Source organism: Oryctolagus cuniculus, chromosome 15, assembly GCF_051225735.1.
Source record: "Oryctolagus cuniculus isolate XC-2025 breed Fujian yellow rabbit chromosome 15, ASM5122573v1, whole genome shotgun sequence".
In the NCBI taxonomy this organism is placed as follows: Eukaryota; Metazoa; Chordata; class Mammalia; order Lagomorpha; family Leporidae; genus Oryctolagus; species Oryctolagus cuniculus.
This window is the reverse complement of record NC_142881.1, coordinates 64,673,889-64,696,009: the sequence shown is the minus strand read 5'-3', so window position 1 is coordinate 64,696,009 and position 22,121 is coordinate 64,673,889. Positions and strand designations below refer to the sequence as shown.

The window sequence follows — 22,121 nt, the reverse complement described above, 5'->3', positions numbered from 1 at the left end:
TTGTAGTAATTTTTTACGGAAGCAACAAGAAACTAATGAAAGTACGTTAACCTCTTCCTACATCAAACTGTACACCACCCAAATCAACCTACTCACTCTCCCACCTGAGGCCCCTTCTACCTTTCTCTCTTCCCTGGATTTCCGACATGAAAATCCTGAACTAAACTCCCCCATAGGCTTCTACCAATTGTGTCCTTGGCACCCCTTCACGCCCCACACTTCCTGCTTCCTCTTTACCTCGGCCCATGCTGTTTCCTCTGCTCAGAGTGTTACTTCTCTAACTGGCTCTCCTAACCTCGCATGCCTTTCTTGCACATCTTCCTCATCATGATGCTTTTGTTGCATGCTGTTCATGTACTTGACTCTGGCCCCATTTGACCTTTAGCTCACTGAGGTTGGACTAGGGCTTTCATTTCCATACCTAGTAGACTGCACAATGTCAGGCCCTTGACCAGACCTGAGTGAGTGTTTGCTAAGTGAATAAATGAAGGCTGAATCAGTAAATCAATTAATCGTTTAAGTCTTTTTCCAGCTCCCGGACCTCACTAATGGAGTCTAAGACTACCCCTCTTTTAGCAGGCCTTTTAAAAAATGCAACCTTGGACTAGTGGGACATTAAAGTTAATGAGTTATTTTAGACCTTAACAAGGTGATCAAGCAGAACAAGGGCAACAACAACGACAAAAAAAAAAACCCACAAAATTTCCCAAAGTAAAGAAGTATAAAGGTAGGAACAGGGAAGGCACCAGAGACGAATGTGACCAACATTTCCTTTGAAATGCGAATAATATTTCCTTATAAGTGTGCACATATTTACAAAGAACTTTCACATTATCTATGATATCTTAATCCTGGAAGGCAGTTTGGATGTGTGTTGTTCTTTACTATACTGTACATTTAAGGCTTGAAGAGATTTCTAATACCGTAGGAAAAGACTAAGGACTAAAAAAGACTAAGACTAAAAAGTCAAAGGAAAATAACAAGATACAGAAACACATGTGGAATGTGAATACAACTATGTAAGAAAGTAGCAGATAGAGGAAAGGACAGAAGGAAATATATTGAAATGAGTTCATTCAATAAATACGTATTAAATGCCTGCCATATTCCATACATCATGGTAGGTGCTGGGGATATAATAATGATCAAAAGTAAAAGATCAGGCGCAGTTTTGTGACACAGCAGGTTAAGCCTCCAATTGCAACACCATAATTCCATATCCTAGTGCCTGTTTGAGATCTGGCTATTCTACTTGCAAACCAGCTTCCTGCTAATGCATCTGGAAAATCAGTGGAAGATTGCCCAAGTGCTTGGGCCCTTGCCACCCATGTGGGAGACCCAGTTGGAGTTCCCGGCTCCTGGTTTTGGCCTGGCCCAACCCAAATCATTGTGGCCATTTGAAGAGTGAACCAGTAGATGAAATTCTCTCTCTCTTTCACTCTTTCTCTCTCTCAAGCTCTGCCTTTAAAATTAAAATCTTGAAAAGAAAAAAAAAATTAAAAGCACACAGTCCCTGGCTTCATGAAGGTTATGATTTGGTGGGGGAAAAAATTAACATTAATCAAATAATGATGTAGCAAAGGTAAAATTGCAACTGTGGAAAGCACATCAAAGAGATGGTACATGGTACAATGAAACTGTAGATAAAATAGTGGGATGACAATCTGGGACATGCTCAAGCCCCAAATGGTAGAGTTAGAAACATACCAGGGGACTCCAATTTAATCCCATCAAGGTAGCATGTACCAATGCCATCTCACCAGTCCAAGTGATCAATTTCAGTTCACAATTGATCATAATGAAAGGACTGAGAGTCAAAGGAAGCACATAAACAAGTCTAGTACCTGCTAATACTAACTGATAGAATAAATAAAGGGGAGAGTGATCCAACATGGGAAGCGAGATACTCAGCAGACTCATAGAATGGTGGATGTCCTAAACAGCACTCTGGCCTCAGAATCAGCCCTAAAGGCATGCGGATCTGGCTGAAAAGCCCATGAGAGTATTTCAGGCATGGAAAGCCAAGACACTCTGGGGAAAAAAAAAAAAACCTAAATGAAAGATCTCTGTGAGTGAGATCCCAGTGGAAAGAACAGGTCTTCAAAGAAGGAGGTACCTTTCTCTGAAGGGAGGAGAGAATCTCCACTTTGACTATGACCTTGTCTAAACAAGATAAGAGTCGGTGAACTCAAAAGGCTTCCATAGCCTTGGAAACTCATGACTGGTGCATAGGGAGATTACTGACGCCATAAACAGGAGTGTCAATTTGTAAAGTCAACAACAGGACTTACTCCTCATGTAGGATCTCTGCCCTTAATGTGCTGTACATTGAGACTTAATGCTATAATGAGTACTCAAACAGTATATTTCGCTTTGTGTTTCTATGGGGGTGCAAACTGTTGAAATCTTTACTTAATGTATACTAAACTGATCTTCTGTAAAAAAAAAAAAAAAGAAAGAAATTATCAATTCCCAACTTGACTCTCACTGGGATTAAACATGACAATAGGTCTGATCTGATTTCATCAGCATTTAAAAAATCATCTATTATTTTTCACTTTATGTTTGTGTGGGAGCAAACTGTTGAAATCTTTACTTAATGTATGCTAAACTGATCTTCTGTATATAAAGAGAATCGAAAATGAATCTTGATGTGAATGGAAGGGGAGAGGGAGTGGGAAAGGGGAGGGATGCGGGTGGGAGAGACGATATAGGGGGGAAGCCATTGTAATCCATAAGCCGTACTTTGGAAATTTATATTCATTAAATAAAAGTTAAAAAAAAAAAGTGGGATGTTCTGTGGACACAGGCAGCTCAGAAAAGATTTCTGAAGGCATGAGGAGGAACTTAACTGTAGAATAAAGTCAGGAAGAAAGTCCTAAGCAGAAGAAATATTATCTGCAAAGATCCTATAGTGCGAGAGGGACTGACATATAAGGGAGGCTGAGTAGAGTGAGATTAGGGAAGTTTGGTACTAGGTGGGGCTAAGATAGGCGGTAGGGGCCAGACCCTGCCCAGACCTGCAGATCAACATTAAAGAACAATAGGACTTATTAAGCACATTTGCATTTTCAAAGGATTACTTCATTTTAGGTGAACAGAATGTATTGATAGTCATGTGGAAGGGAATGGAAGGAGTGATAAAATCAATTTGGGAAACCAATTGGGAAGCTATTGCAGTGATCCAGGCTAGCGCTGATGGTGGCTTGGACACAACTAATGGTGGGTGATGGTGAAGATAAGGAGAAATGGACGACTTCAAGAGACAGTAGGCAGGGCTGGTGCTGTGATACAGTGGGTTAAGTGCAGCCAGCCGTGCTGGCATCGCATATGGACCCCAGTTTGAGCCCCAGCTGTTCCACTTACAATCCAGCTCTCTGCTAATGTACCTGGGAGGGCAGCAAAAGATGATCCAAGTCCCTGAGCCCCTGCCACCCACATGGGAGACTCGGAGGGAGCTCCTGGCTGGCTCCTGGCTTCCGCCTGGCCCAGCTCTGGCTGTTGCAGCCATTTGGGGAGTGAACCAGAGAATGAAAGATCCTCTCAGTCTCTCCTCTCTGTAATTCTGCTTTTCAAATAAATAAATAAGTCTTTTCTTTAAATATGGACATTAGGCAAATTTCCAGGATTTGGTGATGGATAGGATGATGGGGTGGATGGAAAGAAGTGCCAGGGTGATTCCTAGAATGCTTGTATAAGCGAATAGATGTGGTACCACCATTTGAGACAGAATGAGATGGAAGAAGTCCAGGTTGGGGCATGAAGACAAGGCCAGTTTGGGACAGGTTGACTTTGAGGTACCCTGTGTGAGACAACCAGTAGAGGTGTTGAGTAGATTATGGAAAATAGGGACTGGAGCTCAAAGGACAAGTCTGGCTGGAGAGAAACCTTTGTGATTCCTCTGTCTATTGGTGGCAGTTTAGCCCTGAATATGCAGAAGATTTTCTCAGAGAAAGTTTCGGGTAGGAAGAAGGGAATGTTTAGGATCATAGTTTGAGGAGTATAATATTCAAGACCAAGTAGAAGGAGTGGGCATTTAGCACACTGGTTAAATTGCTACTTGGGAACTCTCACAATCTATGCTGGAGTGCCTAGAACTCTGTTTCCTGTCCCAGATTCCTGCTAATGCCCACCCTGGGAGACACAAGTGATAGCTCAAATAGTTGGCTCCTTGTCACTCGTATGAGAGACATGGATTAATTTCCCAGTTGATGTGAACCCTTGGATAGGGCTAATACTCAGCTGTGGGGACCAGTTCTACTCAACTACTAAATAGTGCCTGTTCCATGATTCCCCCTAGGTGACCCCCTGACATACAGCCTCTCTCCACAACTCAGCAACCACAGGGCTGATGCTTGGCACAGCAGGGCCCTCTGAGACCCCTCCCTCCTCTAGCTGCTGATTGGTTGGTCAGTTGGTCGAAGTGCTAATACTGGGCAATCCTGCTGGATAAATATTTTAAATATCACCTCCTGCCTGCAAGTACTGTTTCTCAAAATCGAGAAAATGTTTTTCCCCTCTGTAACTATAAATTTCTATCCATTTGTAAAAATAACTATAAAACTAGTTTTATATAAATATAAAAGTAACATTCTCTCATAACATTCACAGCTTCTGTTAACATTTCTGTTTTTGAGGGTTTCTTTTCCAATATCAGCCTCTTCTGGTTGGTCTTTTTCAGTTATTTATTTATTTATTTATAAAGGCAGAGAGACAGAGAGATAGACAGAGATAAGGGTACAGAGAGACAGAGATAGATTTCCCATTTGCTGGTTCACTCCCCAAATGCTCACAATGCCTGAACTGGCCTGGGCCAGGTGGAAGACAGGAGCTGAGAACTCAGTCCAGGTCTCCCATATGGATGGCAAGGACCTACCCATCTGAGCCATCGTCTGCTGCCTCCTAGAGTCTGCATTAGCAGGAAGCTGGAGTCAGGAGCTGGAGCGAGATATCAAACCCAGGCACTCCATTGTAGGATGTGGGTGTCTTAAACGGAATCTTAGCCATGAGGTCAAACATCTGCCTTTGTTTCATGTGTTTTATGTTACTTTTTTGATAGCACTTTCCACTTGGAATCGGTGTCTTGATTCTGTTTGCTTTGCAAAGTTATGAGCTCCTTGAAGACTAGTACTTTCTCATTTATTCTTGTATCACCAGCATTTAAAAGAATATGTGGTGTATGTATACTCTAATAAAATAAAAAATATTGTTGAATGATTCTCAGTGTAACTTCAAGGACAGAAGAGGGCCTAGACAATCTTTTCTCCCCATTTGTTATTTTTCAAAGATGTATTTTATTTATTTGACAGTCAGAGAGCGAGAGAAATCTACTGCCCACTGGTCCACTCCCCAAATGGCCAGTTGGCTACAGCTGGGCTAGGTCAGAGCCAGGAACCCAGAACTCCACCTGGATCTCCCATGTAGCTGGCAGGGCCCCAAGCACTCAGCCCGTCTTCCTCAGCTTTCCCAGGCACATTAGCAGAGAGCTGGAATGAAAGTGGAACAGCCGGGACCAAACGACACTTTGGTATAGGATGCCAGCTCACAATTTGTTATTTAAAACTCAACAACAGGCCGGCGCCACAGCTCACTAGGCTAATCCTCCGCCTAGCGGCGCCGGCACACAGGGTTCTAGTCCCGGTCGGGGCACCGGATTCTGTCCCGGTTGCCCCTCTTCCAGGCCAGCTCTCTGCTGTGGCCAGGGAGTGCAGTGGAGGATGGCCCAGGTGCTTGGGCCCTGCACCCCATGGGAGACCAGGAAAAGCACCTGGCTCCTGGCTCCTGCCATCGGATCAGCACGGTGCGCCGGCCACAGCGCGCCGGCCGCGGCGGCCATTGGAGGGTGAACCAACGGCAAAGGAAGACCTTTTTCTCTGCCTCTCTCTCTAACTGTCCACTCTGCCTGTCAAAAAATTAAAAAATAAAATAAAACTCAACAACATATTGACACATAATACAACATGGATGAAATTTGAAAATTTCATGCTATGCAAAAAAGGCAATTCACAAAGGATCATATAGTATTTAATTCTATTTATATGAAATGTCCAGAATTAACTAAAGCATAGACACAAAAGAAATTAGGGAGTTGCCTAGGGTTGAAAGTGAAACTTTCTTGGAGAAAAAAAGTGTTTGCTAATTTGGGATTTCTTTGTGACATGATGAAAATGTTCTAAAATAGCATCGTATTGTACAACTCTGTGAACAGACTAACAAATCATCAAGTTGTACATTGTCTTTTCTTTTTTGTTTAAGACTAATTTATTTGAAAGGCAGAGCTACCAAGAGAGGGAGAGACAGAGAAATAGATATTTTCCATCTGCTGGTTCACTCCTCAGATGGCCACAGTGGCTGAGGCTGAGCCAAGCAGAAGCCAGGAGCCAGGAGCTTCATCCTATTCAACCACATGGGTGGCAGGGGCCCAAGCACTTGGGCCATTTTCTACTGATTTTTCCCAGGCACATTAGCAGGGAGCTGGATCGGAAGTAGAGCAGCTGGGTCTGGAACCGGCACCCAGAGGGGATTGTGGCATTACGGGTGACAGCTTAGCCCCTTACACCACAACACCAGCCCCCAAGCTGTGCACTTTTGATGGGCAAAATGTATGACATGTGAATTTTACTTCAGTAGCATTATTATTTTAAAAACCCCTCAGCAATTCCTCTCTCAGTGTGTGATCCAATGGGAGGACTCAAATACTTGATGTTGGGGAAGAAGGGGGATGCAATCCGTGGGGGTGAGCATGAAAAGGTGTATGCAGGGAGTGTTGGTTTGGGAAAGACAGGGCATACATGGAAATCAAGTTGAGTTCTGGTAATAGAATAGGCTGAAGAATTTCAGAAGGAAGGGTTCTGGTGAAAACGGAAACCACTTCAGTGAAACCAGATTTCAGCAAAAAAGGCTGAGGTTAGTTTGAAAGGGTGAAGTTTTACTTTGAAGCTGATGGCTCAAATGATCCCCTCACATGACCTGGGAATCTTTTAAGAGAAAACAACCGTTGTCCAAGAGAATGTTGAAATTTTTTTTTTTATTTGACAGGTAAAGTTATAGACAGTGAGAGAGACAGAGAGAAAGGTCTTCCTTCCATTGGTTCACTCCCCATATGGGCACCACCGATCTGAAGCCAGGAGTCAGATGCTTCTTCCTAGTCTCCCTTGCAGGTGCAGGGCCCAAGCACTTGGGCCAACCTCCACTGTCCTCCTGGGCCACAGCAGAGAGCTGGGCTAGAAGAGGAGCAACTGGGACTAGAACCTGGCGCCCATATGTGATGCTGGAGCCGCAGGCGGAGGATTAGCCAAGTGAGCCACGGTGCCAGCTCCATGAATGGGGAAATTCTGATACACTTTGCCAAACAATGCAGCATTCCTGAAGTAGAGAGCATGAAAGGAGGGCTGCTCTCCTTGCACCACTTGGGGCCCTATAGAGAGAGCTGACAGGACAAGTGCTGGACGCGTGGAGTCTGGAGCCAGCTGCCTGGGTTCATATTCTGGCTCTTTGCATTGCATCTGCATTGCCTTGTGCAAGTTCTCTTCTGTAAAACGAGGCTAAATAAGGTACAGTGCCTCCCTCAGAGGACTGTTGTGAGGATCAAATCAGACAACAAAAGACGAACTTAGCACAGTGCTCCGTCTGGAGCCATGAAAAGAGTCGCTGGAGACGTGGCTGATGCCTGCCAGCCTGGAGTGAGCTCTCAGAGTCAGGAAAGAGACAGCAGCTGACTAGGGGTCGGGTGGTGGCTGGGAAATGGTCTGAAGATTGGTAGCGCCTCTTGCTCAACCCTGCCAGTGGGGCTCAGACTTCCTGTTGTCAGCGCCTCTGAGCCCTAATGCTGGGGCAGTTCAAGTTGGAACAAGAACTTTCTTGGCCCCTGGCGGAGGAGTGCAGAGGCTGAGCAGCAGCACAGCGTGGGCTGGGCCCCTTAGCTTCAGATCAAGCCTTTTCTCTCCTCACAGGTCTCCGCTCCCACAAAACACACAATGCAATTCTGGTGTGGTAGACACGCTGGGCTTCCCACTTGATTCTACATGAATTTACTTAACTCTGCTATAATAGTCCTTGATTATCTGCTATTATTTGGTATTAGGATTATACTCAGAGACTTATGAACTCATGGATTCTTTTTTTTTTTTTAATTGGAAAGGCAGAGTTAGAGAGAGAGAGAGGAAGGTACAGAAAAAGAGAAGAGACAGAGAGAGAGAGAATCTCCTGTCCACTGGTTTACTCCCCAAATGGCACAATGGCCAGGGTTTGCCCAGACTGAAGCCAGGAGCCAGGAGCTTCTTCCGGGTTTCCCATATGGGTGCAAGAGCCCAAGGACTTGGGCCATCTTCTGCTGCTTTCCCGGGTGCATTAGCAGAGAGCTGGGTTAGAAGTGGAGCAGCTGGGACTCAACCGGAACCTACAGGGGATGCTGACACTGCAGGTAGCTTTACTGGCTACACCACAATTCTGGCTCTTCATGAATTCTTGTAACAACCCTGTGAGCTGGATTTTATCTCTTTTTTACAGATGAGGAAACTGAGGCACAGAAAAGCTACTATCTATCCCAACTGACACAGCTGATGTTACAGATGAGATTCCAGTCTAGGCCACCCAAGTCCCAAACCCATGCCATGAATTGCTGCAGTACATGGTTTAAAACAATGCCCAGGATTATGAGGATCAAAATCTGAACACTCCGGAGTTTTTCCCTCCAGGGATCCGCAGTCTAGGGAGGCTCTGAACACAGCGCCCGTGAGTCCTCGTACCCCAAACTCCACTCAGAAAACTGGCTGTTCATGCAGAGAGCTCGCCCTTTGTGTATTCTAACCAGTTGTCCTAAAATGTTCTCGATCAGTGGGGCATATCAGAATCACCTGGGGAGCTTTAGCAAAATCATGAGCTCTGGCACTGGCCTGACCTGAATCACAATCTCTACAGGTGGGGCAAAGGTGTGTATATATTTTTAAAATGTTCTCAGGTGACTCGTTAAGAAACACTGCCAAAACCCATTAACACAACTGGGAAATTCCAATACTTTGGCAGCCAACTCTATCTCCCAGTCTACTTTCTGTATCTGTTCTCCAAAATCAAACCAGATGTTTGATTCAAAATAGGAGGGCACTTCAGAAAGTTCAAAAAGTAAAAATGCATATTTTTTTCATAAGACACATTTTGTGTCAGCTTTAAAAGATCTCTCGTGTTTCGTTAGCCATCCTTAGGACATTATCCAGCTTTATATTCCAATCTTTGGGACAGCAATTACCAGTCATGAGATCCCTTAACACTCTGAGATAACTCAGCACCAGCCCCACATGCACATGATGGGAAATTATGTTTTCTGTTCCCTAAATGTAACAGATTCAAGCTGGGGATTTGCATCAGCACTTTTTACTTATACAAATGTTCTTGACTGAAGTCAGTTTAAGGGGGCAAAGAGAAGAAAAATAGTAGACTTAATTCTTTTTTTTTCCTCAGAAACCTTTTATTAAAGGTATACAAACTTCATGTATTTCATAAATACAACTGTAGGAACACAGTGATAGTGATTCTTCCCACTATTCCCACACTCCCACCTCCACTCCTAAACTTCTTCCTCCTCCCTCTCTTATTCCCATTCTTATTTTTTACTAAGATCTATTTTCAATTAACTTTATACACAGAAGATTAATTCTAAGTAAAGATTTCAACAAATAGTATGAAAAAAACTGGTCCTCAATAGTTTTTTTTAATGTTATAAGGCAATTTGATGTTAATTACTAATATTTTCTTTTTTTAGATTTATTTATTTATTTATTTATTTGACAGGTAGAGTTACAGACAGTGAGAGAGAGACAGAGAGGTCCTACTTCCATTGGTTCACGACCCAAATGGCCACAATGGCCGGAGCTGTGCCGACCCAAAGCCAGGAGTCAGGTGCTTCTTCCTGGTCTCCCATGTGGGTGCAGGGCCCAAGCTCTTGGGCCATCCTCCACTGCCTTCCCAGGCCACAGCAGAGAGCTGGATTGGAAGAGGGGCAACCAGGACTAGAACTGGTGCCCATATGGGATGCCAGCGCCACAGGTGGAGGATTAACCTAGTGTGCCACGGTGCCCGCCCCAATTACTAATATTTTCAAAACAGTAAAATTATGAAAAATCTTATTACAATCACATGTATCAAACTTCAATGAACAAGAAACAAAAGTGAAACTTGCTGGAGAATATTCAAATGTTTTTCAGTGGGTTCACTTCACACTGCTGCTGCACTTGGTCCAATTGTTCAGTGCCTTAAAACAGACACTTCAGCAACTAGAAATATTAGTTCTGTTTTATTTTTTTCCCCTAGAAGGAGAAAGCAGTCTTTGAAATACAAAGTAAAAGTAGTCTAGAAGATTTGCAATAGTCCATCCAGGTCAGCACAGTGGCTAGTTGCCATTCCTCTTTTTATCTAATAAAGTACTTCGTTTGGCTACTCTTTTTTTTTTTTTTAAGGTTTATTTTATTTATTTGAAAGACAGAGTTTCAGAGAGAGATAGAGACAGAGAGAGAGAGGTCTTCCATCCACTGGTTCACTCTGCAGATGGCCACAATGGCTGGAGTTACACTGATCCAAAGCCAGAAGCCAGGAGCTTCTTCTGGGTCTCCCACGTGGGTGCAGGGGCCCAAGACTTGGACCATCTTCTACTGCTTTCCCAGGCCATAGCAGAGAGCTGGATCAGAAGAGGAGCAGCCAGGACTCAAAGTGGTGCCCATATGGGATGCCAGTGCTTCAGGCCAGAGCTTTAACCCACTATACCACAGCGCCAGCCCCTCTTTTTGCTACTCTTGAAGAATTTATTTTCTTGGTATCACTTGGGCTCAGAATCAATGTTCCATTTGTGAATTTTCCAACTTGTCCAGTCCGTCCACTTGACAAAATACTGGGAGCCAACTTCTTTTTGAATTTCTTTCTTCTTGCCCTTTCCTCTTTTTTTTTTTTTTTTTTTTTTTAATATCTGTGTCCTGGGGCATTTTCTTTTCTTCTTCTTTTGCTGCCTCTTTTTCTTTTCTCTCTTTTTTTTTTTTTTTTTTGGACAGGCAGAGTGGACAGTGAGAGAGAGAGACACAGAGAGAAAGGTCTTCCTTTTGCCGTTGGTTCACCCTCCAATGGCTGCCGCGGCCGGCGCACAGCGCTGATCTGAAGCCAGAAGCCAGGTGCTTTTCCTGGTCTCCCATGCGGGTGCAGGGCCCAAGCACCTGGGCCATCCTCCACTGCACTCCCTGGCCACAGCAGAGAGCTGGCCTGGAAGAGGGGCAACTGGGACAGAATCCAGCGCCCCGACTGGGACTAGAACCCGGTGTGCCGGCGCCGCAAGGCAGAGGATTAGCCTATTGAGCCACGGCGCCGGCCTGCCTGTTTTTCTTTGATTTGTTCCTGCAAAAGCTTGTAATTCACATAACTCTTTTTGGAAGGTTTAGCACCCAGCATAATGGCCCGTTCCTGACCCAGGACTCTTTCTGTTCCTTTTCCATAACCCATGATCCCAAACCGGTGTACTTCCAAATGAGCCTTTTCTAGATTAAATTCTTGCACATCCACAGCTTTCTCAAGGACACCAGTTTTGGCCTTTGTGTTCTCCTCTTGTTCTTGTTTCAGCTTTCTTTTTTTAAGTCTGCTGTGAAATCCTATCACTTCTACTCGATCCCTTGTTTTCTTCATGGGAGTTAGGGTTAGGGTCAGGGTCAGGGTCAGGGTCAGGGTCAGGGTCCTGAGGGTGTATTTGGAAAGGTGACAGCAGGAGCACAGTGCAGCTCTTCTCTGAGTTCCTTGAAAAAGCTAGAGGCATTCTTCTGGCTTCTTAGGAGCGAGCCGGGTAGGGGAGCTTCCTCCACTACCAAGGATGCTACAGTACTCCCATATTTTTTCTTGTGTTCCCTTTTCTTTCTGATCTTCTATTCTGTTTCTTCTGTTTCTCCAGAGTCGTACAGGTTCTGCAGCAGAGCATCCAGAAGTGTCGGGGAACTCGGAGGCGCAGCAAAGCCCGTTCCTGCTTCTGTGCCCTCGTGGGGTCTGAAGGAAACTCATGGCCACAGCGACATCCTGGGATTCCGCCGCGCGGCCCCAGGCTTTTTTGATTTCTCTTATTACCCACTGTTCATTTAGGAGCATAATGTTCAGTCTCCATGTGTTTACATATGTTCTAGGTACTCTCAAGTTGTTGATCTCCAGCTTCATTCCATTGTGGTCAGAGAAGACGCACGGTATGATTTTGATTCCTTCGAATGTGCTGAGACTTGCTTTATGGCCTGCCCTGTGGTCTATCCTAGAGAAAGTTCCATGAGTGCGCTGGTGAGAAGAATGTGTATTCTGCAACTGTAGGATGAAAAGTTCTGTAGGTATCTACTAGGTCCATTCGGTTTTTTTTTTTTTTTGGACAGGCAGAATTACACAGTGAGAGAGAGAAAGAGAGAGACAGAGAGAAAGGTCTTCCTTCCATTGGTTCACTCCCCACATGGCCGCTACGGCCGGCAAGCTGCACTGATCCGAAGCCAGGATCCAGGTGCTTCCTCCTGGTCTCCCATGGGGTGCAGGGACCAAGCACTTGGGCCATCCTCCACTGCACTCCCGGGCCACAGCAGAGAGCTGGACTGGAACAGGAGCAACCAGGACAGAATCTGGCACCCCGACCAGGACTAGAACCTGGGGTGCCGGTGCCGCAGGTGGAGGATTAGCCTAGTGAGCCGCGGCGCCTGCCTATATTTTCAATTAACTGTTATTTCCTTGCAGCTTCCTGTCTGGTTGATCTGTCCATTGCTGAAAGTGGGGTACTGAAGTCCCCCATTACTATTGTGTGGGAATCTATGCCTCTCTTAGATCATTTATTTTAAATAGCTAGGTGCCCTGTAATTAGGTGCATATACATTTACTATAGTCGTATTTTCCTGTTGAATTGTTCCCTTAATCATTGCACAGTGGCCTTCTTTGTCTCTTTTAACAGTTTGTGTGTTGAAGTCTATTTTGTCTGATATTAGAATGACTATACCAGCTCTTTTTTAGTTTCTGTTAGCATGGAATATCTTTTTCCATCTTTTCACTTTCAGTCTACATGCATCTTTGTCGGTAAGATGTGTTTCTTTTAGGCAGCAAATAGGTAATAGATGGGTTTGGTTTTGTTTTGTTTTTCCATTCAACCATTCTGTATCTTTTAACTGGAGAGTTGAGGTCATTTACATTCAAGATGACTATTGATAAGTAATGACTGGGCCCTGCCATTTTTCCATGAATATTCCTATTGCTCACTTTGGATTTCATTTGTACCTTTAATGGGAGATTTTCTGCCTTAACTTTCTTTCATAGTGATGACCATGTTTCTGTGTTTCTGTATGTAGCACATCCTTAAGCATCTTTTGTAAGGCTGGATGAGTGGTGACAAATTCTTTGAATTTCTCTTTGTTATGAAAGGTCTTTATTTCAGCTTAATTCATAAATGAGGGCTTTGCAGGGCACAGTATTGTGGGTTGACAGTTTTTTTCTCTTAAGACTTGGACTATATCTCGCCATTCTCTCCTAGCCTGTAGGGTTTCTGATGAGAAGTCAGCTGTGAGTCTAACTGTAGATCCTCTGATCTCCAATTGGTCATGTCTATTAGGAGTTGTATGTGCTTCTTGTGCTTGGACATCCCTTTCTCCAAATTAAGGAAATTTTCTGTAATTATTTCACTAGGAAGTCCTTTTAATCCACTTTCTCTTTCCATGCCTTCAGGAACTCCTAAGACCTCTATGTTGGGTCATTTGATGGTATCCCATAGATCTCCAACACTGTTTTTCAGTTTTCTAATTTCTTTTTTTTTTTTTTTTTTGGTCTGACTGTAGAATTTCCAGAGATCTTCTAACTTGGATATTCTTTCTTCTGCCTCACTGAGTCTGTTGTTAAAGCTTTCCACCACATTTGTATGTGTTCTATTAAAGTCCTCATTTCCAATATTCTGTTTTAATTTCTCATTAAAATCTCAATTTCATGAGAAAAATTTTCTTTGATGTCATGTACATATTTCCTTAGTTCATGGATTTGCTTCTGATTACTTTGAGTGTTAAAGTGTTGTTGTGTTCCTTTGGAGGCGTCATGTTGTCTTCCTTGTTCTTGTTTCTTGAATTGCTGCATTTATTTTTAGGCATTTGTAGTTTATTTTGTTTTTTCCCTGTGATGGCTTTTATCTTTGGACTATGCCTTTGTGGATTAGTGGAGTATCTGCTTTTTTAGTGAATACCCTAAGGAGTGTGCTGGATGTGGCCAGGGAGCTCTGTTCAGTGCTCCAGGGTGAGGGGAGTGTCCAAGGTGATTCCCAAATTGAGCTTGGTAACCTCCTCTTTTTTTTTTTTTTTTTTTTTTTTTTTATCAGAGGGGATGTTTGTTCAGCTCTGTTGGCACAGTCTCCCACTCACCTCCTCTCCTACAAGGAGATCAATGCCTGGATGCTAGCCCTGGTGGGTACAATATTTGTCCACACTGCCGTAAGAACCACACAAAGGATCTGTTCAGTCCTCGGTGTGAGCACAGGTCCCACAGCAATGACCCTCACTAGGGAATCAGGGAGCCCCAAGCATGTGGAGCCACCCACAGTGACTTCCCAAAGACCCAGCCACACACTGCAGCCTCACACACAGCCACAGTGCATTCACAGTGCCAGCACACAAGCCTCTCCCAACCATGAGCACCCAAACCCCTGTCGGTGCTCTTAGCCAGACTCAGGTATCTCCTCTCTGCTGGTTGCTGGAGGCGTGGACACAAGATGGCACAGCTGTTACGTATGTCCAAAATGGTACCCTCCTGCTCTCAGCTAGTTATAGGACCCCAGGTGTTGGGTGGCCAGGGAGAGAGAAACATGCTGCCCTTTTTTTCCTTGAGGTTGGCAGGTATACTGTCCCCACCAGGGCTCCAAGGCAGACTCATGTGAGGCTCTTCCTGCAGCTTTGTTGCTGCTTTATCGCTTGGGCTGCTGCAGTCTGGTCTCACCTCACTCTCCAAAGCTGCTAGAGTCCTGAACTGTATGTGCCCTCCACTCCACATAGATCCATGGTATCCCTGTAATTTGCATGGAGTTTCCTCTTCTGTTTGCTCCCTAACTCTTCCCCTGAGATTACAGTCTCTCCATTTTTTTGTTTTGTTTTGTTTTGTTTTGTTTTGTTAACTATCTTCCCCTAGACTAGAGCAGTAAACTCCTTCCTTATTTTGCCATCTTGGTGCCTCTCTAAAGTTAATTCTTAAGAGGACTGTTGTGCACAATTGTGTAAGTTGTACACTGCCCAAAGTCATCAGGCTAAGGAGGCAATTGGAAACTAGAATTCAGCCTGCCATGGGACCGTGGCTTGGGGCACCTTTTTGTACCTTCTATGCTATAAAAGCCCTTACCTTCAACTCTCCTAATTTCTACTTCTTGTAGCCCCATTAAGCGCAGAGAGGTAGTCCCATAAGGAACTCTGAGGAACATGTCATCCCTTCCTCCCCTCCCCTACAAGCACCAAGGAGAAGCCAAAATCTTCAAAAAATCAGATTTTATTGATTGTTTTTGTTCAGAATTACAAAAATAGATATAAATTAAAATAGTAGAATATAATTATTAAATATTTAGTGTACAGGAGTGGTCCTCACCCCACCCAGTGAGGATTGGATGAACTAGGTTTGAGGGTAACTGGCCAAGAAAGAGAAACTATGTGAAATGAAATCATGACATTTAGTGCTGGTCACAGGTTGTGCCTCAGAATGATACATTCACAGGCATCATGTGGGAGACCCAAGAGACCTGAGTTGACCCACAGCCTCTCTAGACAGACCCTCTTTGTGGTGTCACAGTCCACAAAATTTAGGGAAATATCTAGACTTTTTGTCACAGGAACACACCAGCTCTTGCTCACACTTAACACTCATAGCCCAAGCATCAGGGCACAAATATATACACATACATAGTATTTGTAGATACATTCATGGAGTATCAGAGCCCTTCCCTTAAGTTATTAGTGTCACTGCTTCCCAGACTGCTATTCCCCCAACAGCCAAGTTCCTTCAAGAGACTTCAACGGTTACACTTCCTAAGTGGGAAATTACTCATTTCCCAAGAGTGGGCCTCATGAATGACCATTGTTGAGGGAGCTAGCAATCGCACCCATGCACAGGAGAAGCCATTGTTCAACTCCAGGAAGCTTTAGTCCAGAAAAAGACAAACTACCATCCTGAATCAGGACCACCCTTCCAACCTGGCCAGGGGGGTCTGGGTGGCCAGCACCCAGGCACACATGTCTGAGGTTGAAGCTATTGTCACTTGCCCTGCTGGGCAGCACAAGCAAAACCATCTTTGCAGAGCCTATCCCCGTATTCTCTTCCTTGTGGCTGATGGAGATGATCCTACTGCAAAAAGGACGGTCAGTATGGAAGTGGGTGGTGCCCATTTCCTCCTTGGCTCCCTGGAAGTTTTCAGAGGGCCAGGCCATTCTCTTCCCCAATGTGACTACGGATCCAGGGCAGGAAGCGTGAGACTCTTGTATAGACACCTGGCTTATTCTTCAAGGCACATCCACGGCCCCAGCTCACAATCCCAGTCAGAGTCATACGGCCTTGAACGGAGCAGACTAGGGGCCCTCCTGAGTCTCCCTGGAAAGCCAAAGACACAAAACATGAGCCCTAAGAGAAGTGTGGGGAGGCTGTCTTCAGATCCCATCATCTGACCATGCTTGAGAAGTGAGGGAGAAGTTCATAGAGCCAAAGTCTTTAGTGACTCTCATTGCTACCACAAGTTTAAAATCCTCTGCTCAGTTTTCTTTTTTCTTTTCTTTTCTTTATTATTATTATTTTTTTTTTTTTTGGACAGGCAGAGTGGACAGTGAGAGAGAGAGAGAGACAGAGAGAAAGGTCTTCCTTTTCTGTTGGTTCACCCCCCCAATGGCCACTGCGGCCAGCGCACCACGCTGATCTGAAGCCAGGAGCCAGGTGCTTTTCCTGGTCTCCCATGCAGGTACAGGGCCCAAGGACCTGGGCCATCCTCCACTGTACTCCCAGGCCACAGCAGAGAGCTGGACTGGAAGAGAGGCAACCAGGACAGAATGCGGCGCCCCAACCAGGACTAGAACCTGGTGTGCTGGCGCTACAGGCAGAGGATTAGCCTAGTGAGCCGCGGCACCGGCCCTCTGCTCAGTTTTCAAAGCTCTGTCACCTACAACCATTCCATCCACACTCCCAGACCCTACTTTTTCCCCACCCTGGCGTATGCTGTGCTCATTCTGTTTTTCAACCAAACCAACTTCCTTCCTTCCCTCTGCCTCCTCAAATCCCTATCAGGTCATATTCTCTTCAAAGCCTCCCCTCCTTGACCATCTGGTTGTCATTTACCTCTCTCTCCTAAACATCTTATCTTTTATAATCCACACTGTGTTCTGAGCTCTGAATTATATTGTCTTCTATTTCCTCTTTCTAAGATCTTGGAAGACACTTGCACAGTAATCTGAAGTACCTAGCACAGATCCAGGCTCATGACAAATGTTTAGGAAACTCATAAAGATTGGTTTAGATCGCCAAAGACGTGAGTTCCTGATCCTCTTGGGGTATTGGCTTGACAGAGACTCCCTACAGCTTGCAGGGACAGACCCAGGAGCTCTGGGGCTGACATAGATGCTTGGAATACTCACCTGGCAGGAATCTGTTTCCCACTGTGGGTCAGCGGCACAAAGCATTTTGGTGGTGACTTCAGAGCCATAGTAATGGGGTTGCTGACACTCCTGGTAGGAAACCAGCTTCACCACAGTCATTTTCAGCTGCTCTGGATACAAGTAGTCGGCTGGATGGAGGAAACGGGGCAGTTTGTATTGTGTCCCAGTCAGGAAAAGCTCTTAGTCTTCTCCCACCCAAACTGAGCCTTTACTCTTCCTATAGCTCCCATCTGGTTGCATTTGTGGCCCGTCATTCCATATAACACTTCCCATGCCATCCTTGGACCCAACTTCTGCCTCCATAGTTCTCCATCTGTGTTTCCACAGTCTTCACGTAATCACTCAGAGCTCACTTCTAGGTCACAACGCTCCCCCAAGACCCTCTCGGTCAACCCCAGATGTCACTTACTGGAATTCTCTTTTCCAAAGCCGGTGATCTCACAGCTTGTGCCAAAATTGGGATCAGCATTCCATGGGGGCAGGCAAATAGTCTGTATGGACCGGGATGGCTGAGCACATTGGCCATTGTTGGAAAGTATCTTCAGCAAGGCTGGAGGAGGGGGAGGTAGGCAGAGGGAAAAGATCACTACCCATTCAGGTGGTCACCATCTTCCCCCTCCAAACACTGAAGAAATGACTTTGTCTACCCCTAAGTCAGCTAGGGTTCAGAGAGAGGTGTGCTGGTAGCTTGTCACTTGGAAGCCTCCTATACCCTAAGGACTATGTCCGGCTACTGACAAATGTGTGGGTAGCCAGGAATACTGCACACAGCTGTACAGGTTGTTTCCTGGAAAAAAAAAAAAAAACCCTGGCTGAGGGAACTGGGCTAAAATCCAACCCAAGATTCTACTGTCCAAATTCTGCATCTATATAAGGCTTCATCTAACAGCAGTAGGAATATCTTCTTCTAATTTGCATGAACAGGACATTCCCAGCACAAGCCATATTCACCCATAGCCATTTCCACTCAGAAGAGGCACCAGTTGAGAGAAATTCAGGGTCTCTATGGAAGAGCACCAGGGCCTTCATATATTTCTCTCTGACTTCCCACCATTCCTCATGTTGTACGAAGCAGGGATTTCAAGTTGCTCTACAACCTTAGCCCCCACTTGGTTCTCTCCTTAGCTCCTCTTTCCACAGCCATCATCATCATGGCAGGTGAGGGCTTTCCACTCACCAATATCGTTGTGATGAGCCAGTGTGTCAGCTCTATAGCCCTCATGCAAGATGAGTTGCTCCACTTCAAACTTCATCTCCCCAGGTGTCATGGAGTTAAGCCTTGACCGACCCAGGTAGACAATGTAGTCCTCTTTCTTTTGGTGATTACTGTGGGAGGTAAGACCCGTCAGACAATCTGACTTCATGAAACCCTGTCAGCTCCTCCTCCCCATCATAGTGGCCTCCAAGCATGACTTGTCCTCAAGGCCAGGAGACAGATGTTTCAGTGAGACAGAATTGAGGTGGAGTACTTTGCTGGGAAGAAGAAAGGGATGTGTTTGGGGTGCAGGAGGAGGAAGATTGAGAGACTAGAGAGGGACGTACATGAAGCAATGTGTGGCGCTGACCACCCAGCAAGGACTGATGAGGCTGCCGCCACACACATAAGTGACAGAGCCTCCCCGGTGCCTCCTGTAGATGGCTGCAAACCAGGGCTGGTTCTCAATGATGGTGAATTCTCCCCCAATAATCTTAAAACGGGGCCTCAGAGCCTTCTGGCCACACTGAAACTCCAATTTTCCTGGAGGAAGGGCAGGTTTTTTTCCTAAAGGAGAAAGAGAGAAATGTCTTGGGGAGGCAGGTAAGATAAAATAGCCCACTCAGGCAGGCCTCCCTCATCACTCATTCTGTGATGGAAGAAGAGGACACGTGAGTTTGTCCCCTTCCACTCCACTGTGATGAACAGGCCAGGGAAACTCACCTGAAGAGCAGTCATGCACCTTGCACTCTTGGATGAGCTGCTTTAGGCCAACCTGCACATAGCACCAGGGTCTTCTCTGGTGGTCTGGGTTCCTGGCAACATGGAGTGGTAGGGGATGTCATTCCAACCCACACTGTCCTCCCTGCATCCTCCCTTCCCCTCCAGGGATGACTCAACCAGAAACCTCTCTTGTCTCATGTTCTGGCCAGCACTCTGGTAGGAGAAGGGGTTGGTAATGAGGGCTTTTGTGAAGCCATAGGGTGGCTCCAGGTCCTTACCATCCTCTTCCTCACCTGCAGTAATTGTGTTTCCCCAAGCCCAGCTGAAGGGCATCAGGTCTGTGGGCATGGTATGTTTTCGTAAGAACATTGGCAGAGTTCCAGGCAAGGCAGGGTCGATCCATGATGTCAGTGTTGGCCTTTCCACGATAAGAGTGACCATCCCCATGATAGCAGGTTTTCAATGTATCTACAGAATGATCCGAGGACAAGAAATGTTAGTAAAGGAGGAAATGCATAACCGGCATTGTAGAGATAATAAGCTTTCAGATAGGGCAGAAGACACTGCAAAGCTTCTCCTTCCACCCCACCTCACATTTGTGCAGCCACTGCTTCATGAGATTCTTTGTGCATGTGTTTATGTTTGGCTGTATATACCACATTGCAAGGAAGATGTCACCCATCCCACCTGCAGCTCCTAACTCCTGCCTTTGCTTGCATCCCACCCATCTCTCGTTGTCCCGCAATCTCTTGTGCCTCCTCTTCCAGGTTAGAGTCAGGATCCCCATACCTATCTCACAGTGCTCTCCTTGGAATTTCTTTGGGCAGTTACATCGCCAAATGTTGGAGAAGTACTTGTAGGTCACACATGTTCCTCCATTCAGACAGCCGCAGTTTGCTGGAAAGTACAAAGGTAGGGTAAACAAGGAGCTGGAGCACGGTAGAGGAGGGGAGGCAGTTCTGCAGCAGGGACAAGGAGTGGCTGCCCTCTAAGGCTTTTCCAAGATGCCTGTGCAGCCAATTGTTGTGCAAGGGGTGGATACTCACAAGCATCAGACACTCCGTGAAGTTCATGGCTTCCCTGGAAGAGAGGGGGGAGAGGGGCAGGTCACCGAAGGTCTCATGCTCCTGGGACTCCAGGGAGTGGATAAACTGGCACCATTCCCAAATCCACTCTTCTGGCCAGCTCTCTCTCCCCTCACCCTGTTTATATCTAACAAGCCTCCACATGGAAAATCACGGGTTTCCAGTAGAGAAAAATGAGTTGAATGAAGTGAGCTTTACATAGTAGGTGCCTTCAAACTGGGGCAGTCCTGGGGGTTCTTCCACCCTTGCCCACAAGTGCAAGCCCCCATAGTTCTCAAAGCCCCCACTGCCTCACCTTTCCTATTCTCTCAGGGGAGTCTGGCAAGGCTGTTAAGTGAATCTCCCCTTCCCATGGCGCTATTCGGGGTCCTGCACACCCCCTTTTGCGACACAAGACAAATCAGGAAAGCACTCACTTCGGAGTCGCTCACGACCAGGGCGCAGAGAAGCAGGCATACCAGGAGGACTCTCATGGTGGCGAGGCTGGGGCCCTAGACAGCGGCTCTGCAAGGGAAGGAGAAGTCAGGGTAAGAAGCAGAAGAGCGAGAAGGCCGCCAGTGCGGGTTACTGCAGCACAGGGAGGAGCCCCAGGTTCCTGCGGGCCGAGCCCTCGGTGACTAGGTTCCCCAGGACCAGCCACCTCTCTTGTCTGGGGACTGCAGACTCAAAGAATCCTAGACCTGCACCCGCTTGGGAACGCTTGGGATCGGGAGCAGGGATTGCCGGCAGCTGCTGCGCAGCCCGGCAACCCGAGGTAGAGGAAAGGCAGGCGCCCGGGAGCCGGGACCGCTGCGCATCCCGCCCGACGCTCTTGGGACCACCCTTGCTCACCAGTGGCTGCGGCAGGAGGATGCGGACCTGCGCTGCGGGTGTAGGTGGACGCTCAGCCCAGATCCGGCGCTCCAGATTCCGCCTTGTGCGGCTGGCGCTGGACGCCGGCTGTATATGAGGACCCGCCCAGGCCCGGGCCCCGCCCCGCTCCGAGCGCAGGCTCCACTCTCCGCCCTCTCCTGCTGTTCCCTGCGGACTGCTGCGACTAGAACCCCGTGCGCTTCCGAAAACTTTAACAAAGAGCACGATCCCCAGCGGAGGAGAAGAGGCGAGTCCGAAGGCGTATAAATTCTCCGCTCTCTTCCCGTTCACCTGGCCCTGAGCCCGCGCCGGGGCTGGGGGCGCTGAGTTGCAACGAGGAGAAGGAACTCAGGAAACACCCTCCCAACTCTGAAGCCTTCTCAGGAGTCCTGCAATCAGTTCTTCCCAACCTTTCCACCCTCGGCCCCCACCTGCCTAGGCAATGATTCAGACCCCCAGTATAGGGGCATAGTACGTAGCTGTCTCTTTGTCAGCGTGAAAAATGCATATAACATACGCTTCCTAACACAAACACAAAGATTCCTGCCAACAAGGGCTGTCAGATCCCCGGATATTACAAATAAAACCAGTGGATAAGACAGGCTGAGCTGATTGCTTACCGGCGGTCAA

The 22,121-nt window shown here is 46.4% G+C and overlaps 1 protein-coding gene and 1 pseudogene across 2 annotated transcripts; both read right to left on the bottom strand.

The window, feature by feature from the left end:
- Positions 1–10,749: 10,749 nt before the first annotated feature.
- On the bottom strand, positions 10,750–15,385 carry LOC100357255 (40S small subunit processome assembly factor 1 pseudogene; annotated as a pseudogene).
- A 91-nt stretch (positions 15,386–15,476) lies between these two features.
- On the bottom strand, positions 15,477–21,559 carry PLAU (plasminogen activator, urokinase). 2 transcript variants are annotated; one of them, XM_008269903.5, is made up of 11 exons: positions 21,498–21,559; positions 21,056–21,143; positions 20,601–20,634; positions 20,344–20,451; positions 19,848–20,022; positions 19,555–19,646; positions 19,179–19,398; positions 18,814–18,962; positions 18,046–18,186; positions 17,616–17,764; positions 15,477–16,584 (listed from the first exon to the last, which is right to left on the bottom strand). In XM_008269903.5, exons 2-11 carry the CDS (start codon positions 21,110–21,112, stop codon positions 16,408–16,410), a joined length of 1,302 nt encoding a protein of 433 aa, XP_008268125.3. In that variant the 5' UTR covers positions 21,113–21,143; positions 21,498–21,559; the 3' UTR covers positions 15,477–16,407.
- Between the last annotated feature and the right edge of the window lie 562 nt (positions 21,560–22,121).

What these genes read in the sequence shown, in the direction of transcription:
- PLAU (XM_008269903.5), bottom strand. Translation starts at nt 21,112, where the DNA reads ATGAGAGTCCTCCTGGTATGCCTGCTTCTCTGCGCCCTGGTCGTGAGC. An exon ending in CTTTGGAAAAGAGAATTCCA is followed by an intron (nt 17,765 to 18,045) that starts GTAAGTGACATC and finishes TCCTCCATCCAG; the next exon opens with CCGACTACTTGTATCCAGAG. An exon ending in GGGAAACAGATTCCTGCCAG is followed by an intron (nt 16,585 to 17,615) that starts GTGAGTATTCCA and finishes TTGGCTTTCCAG; the next exon opens with GGAGACTCAGGAGGGCCCCT.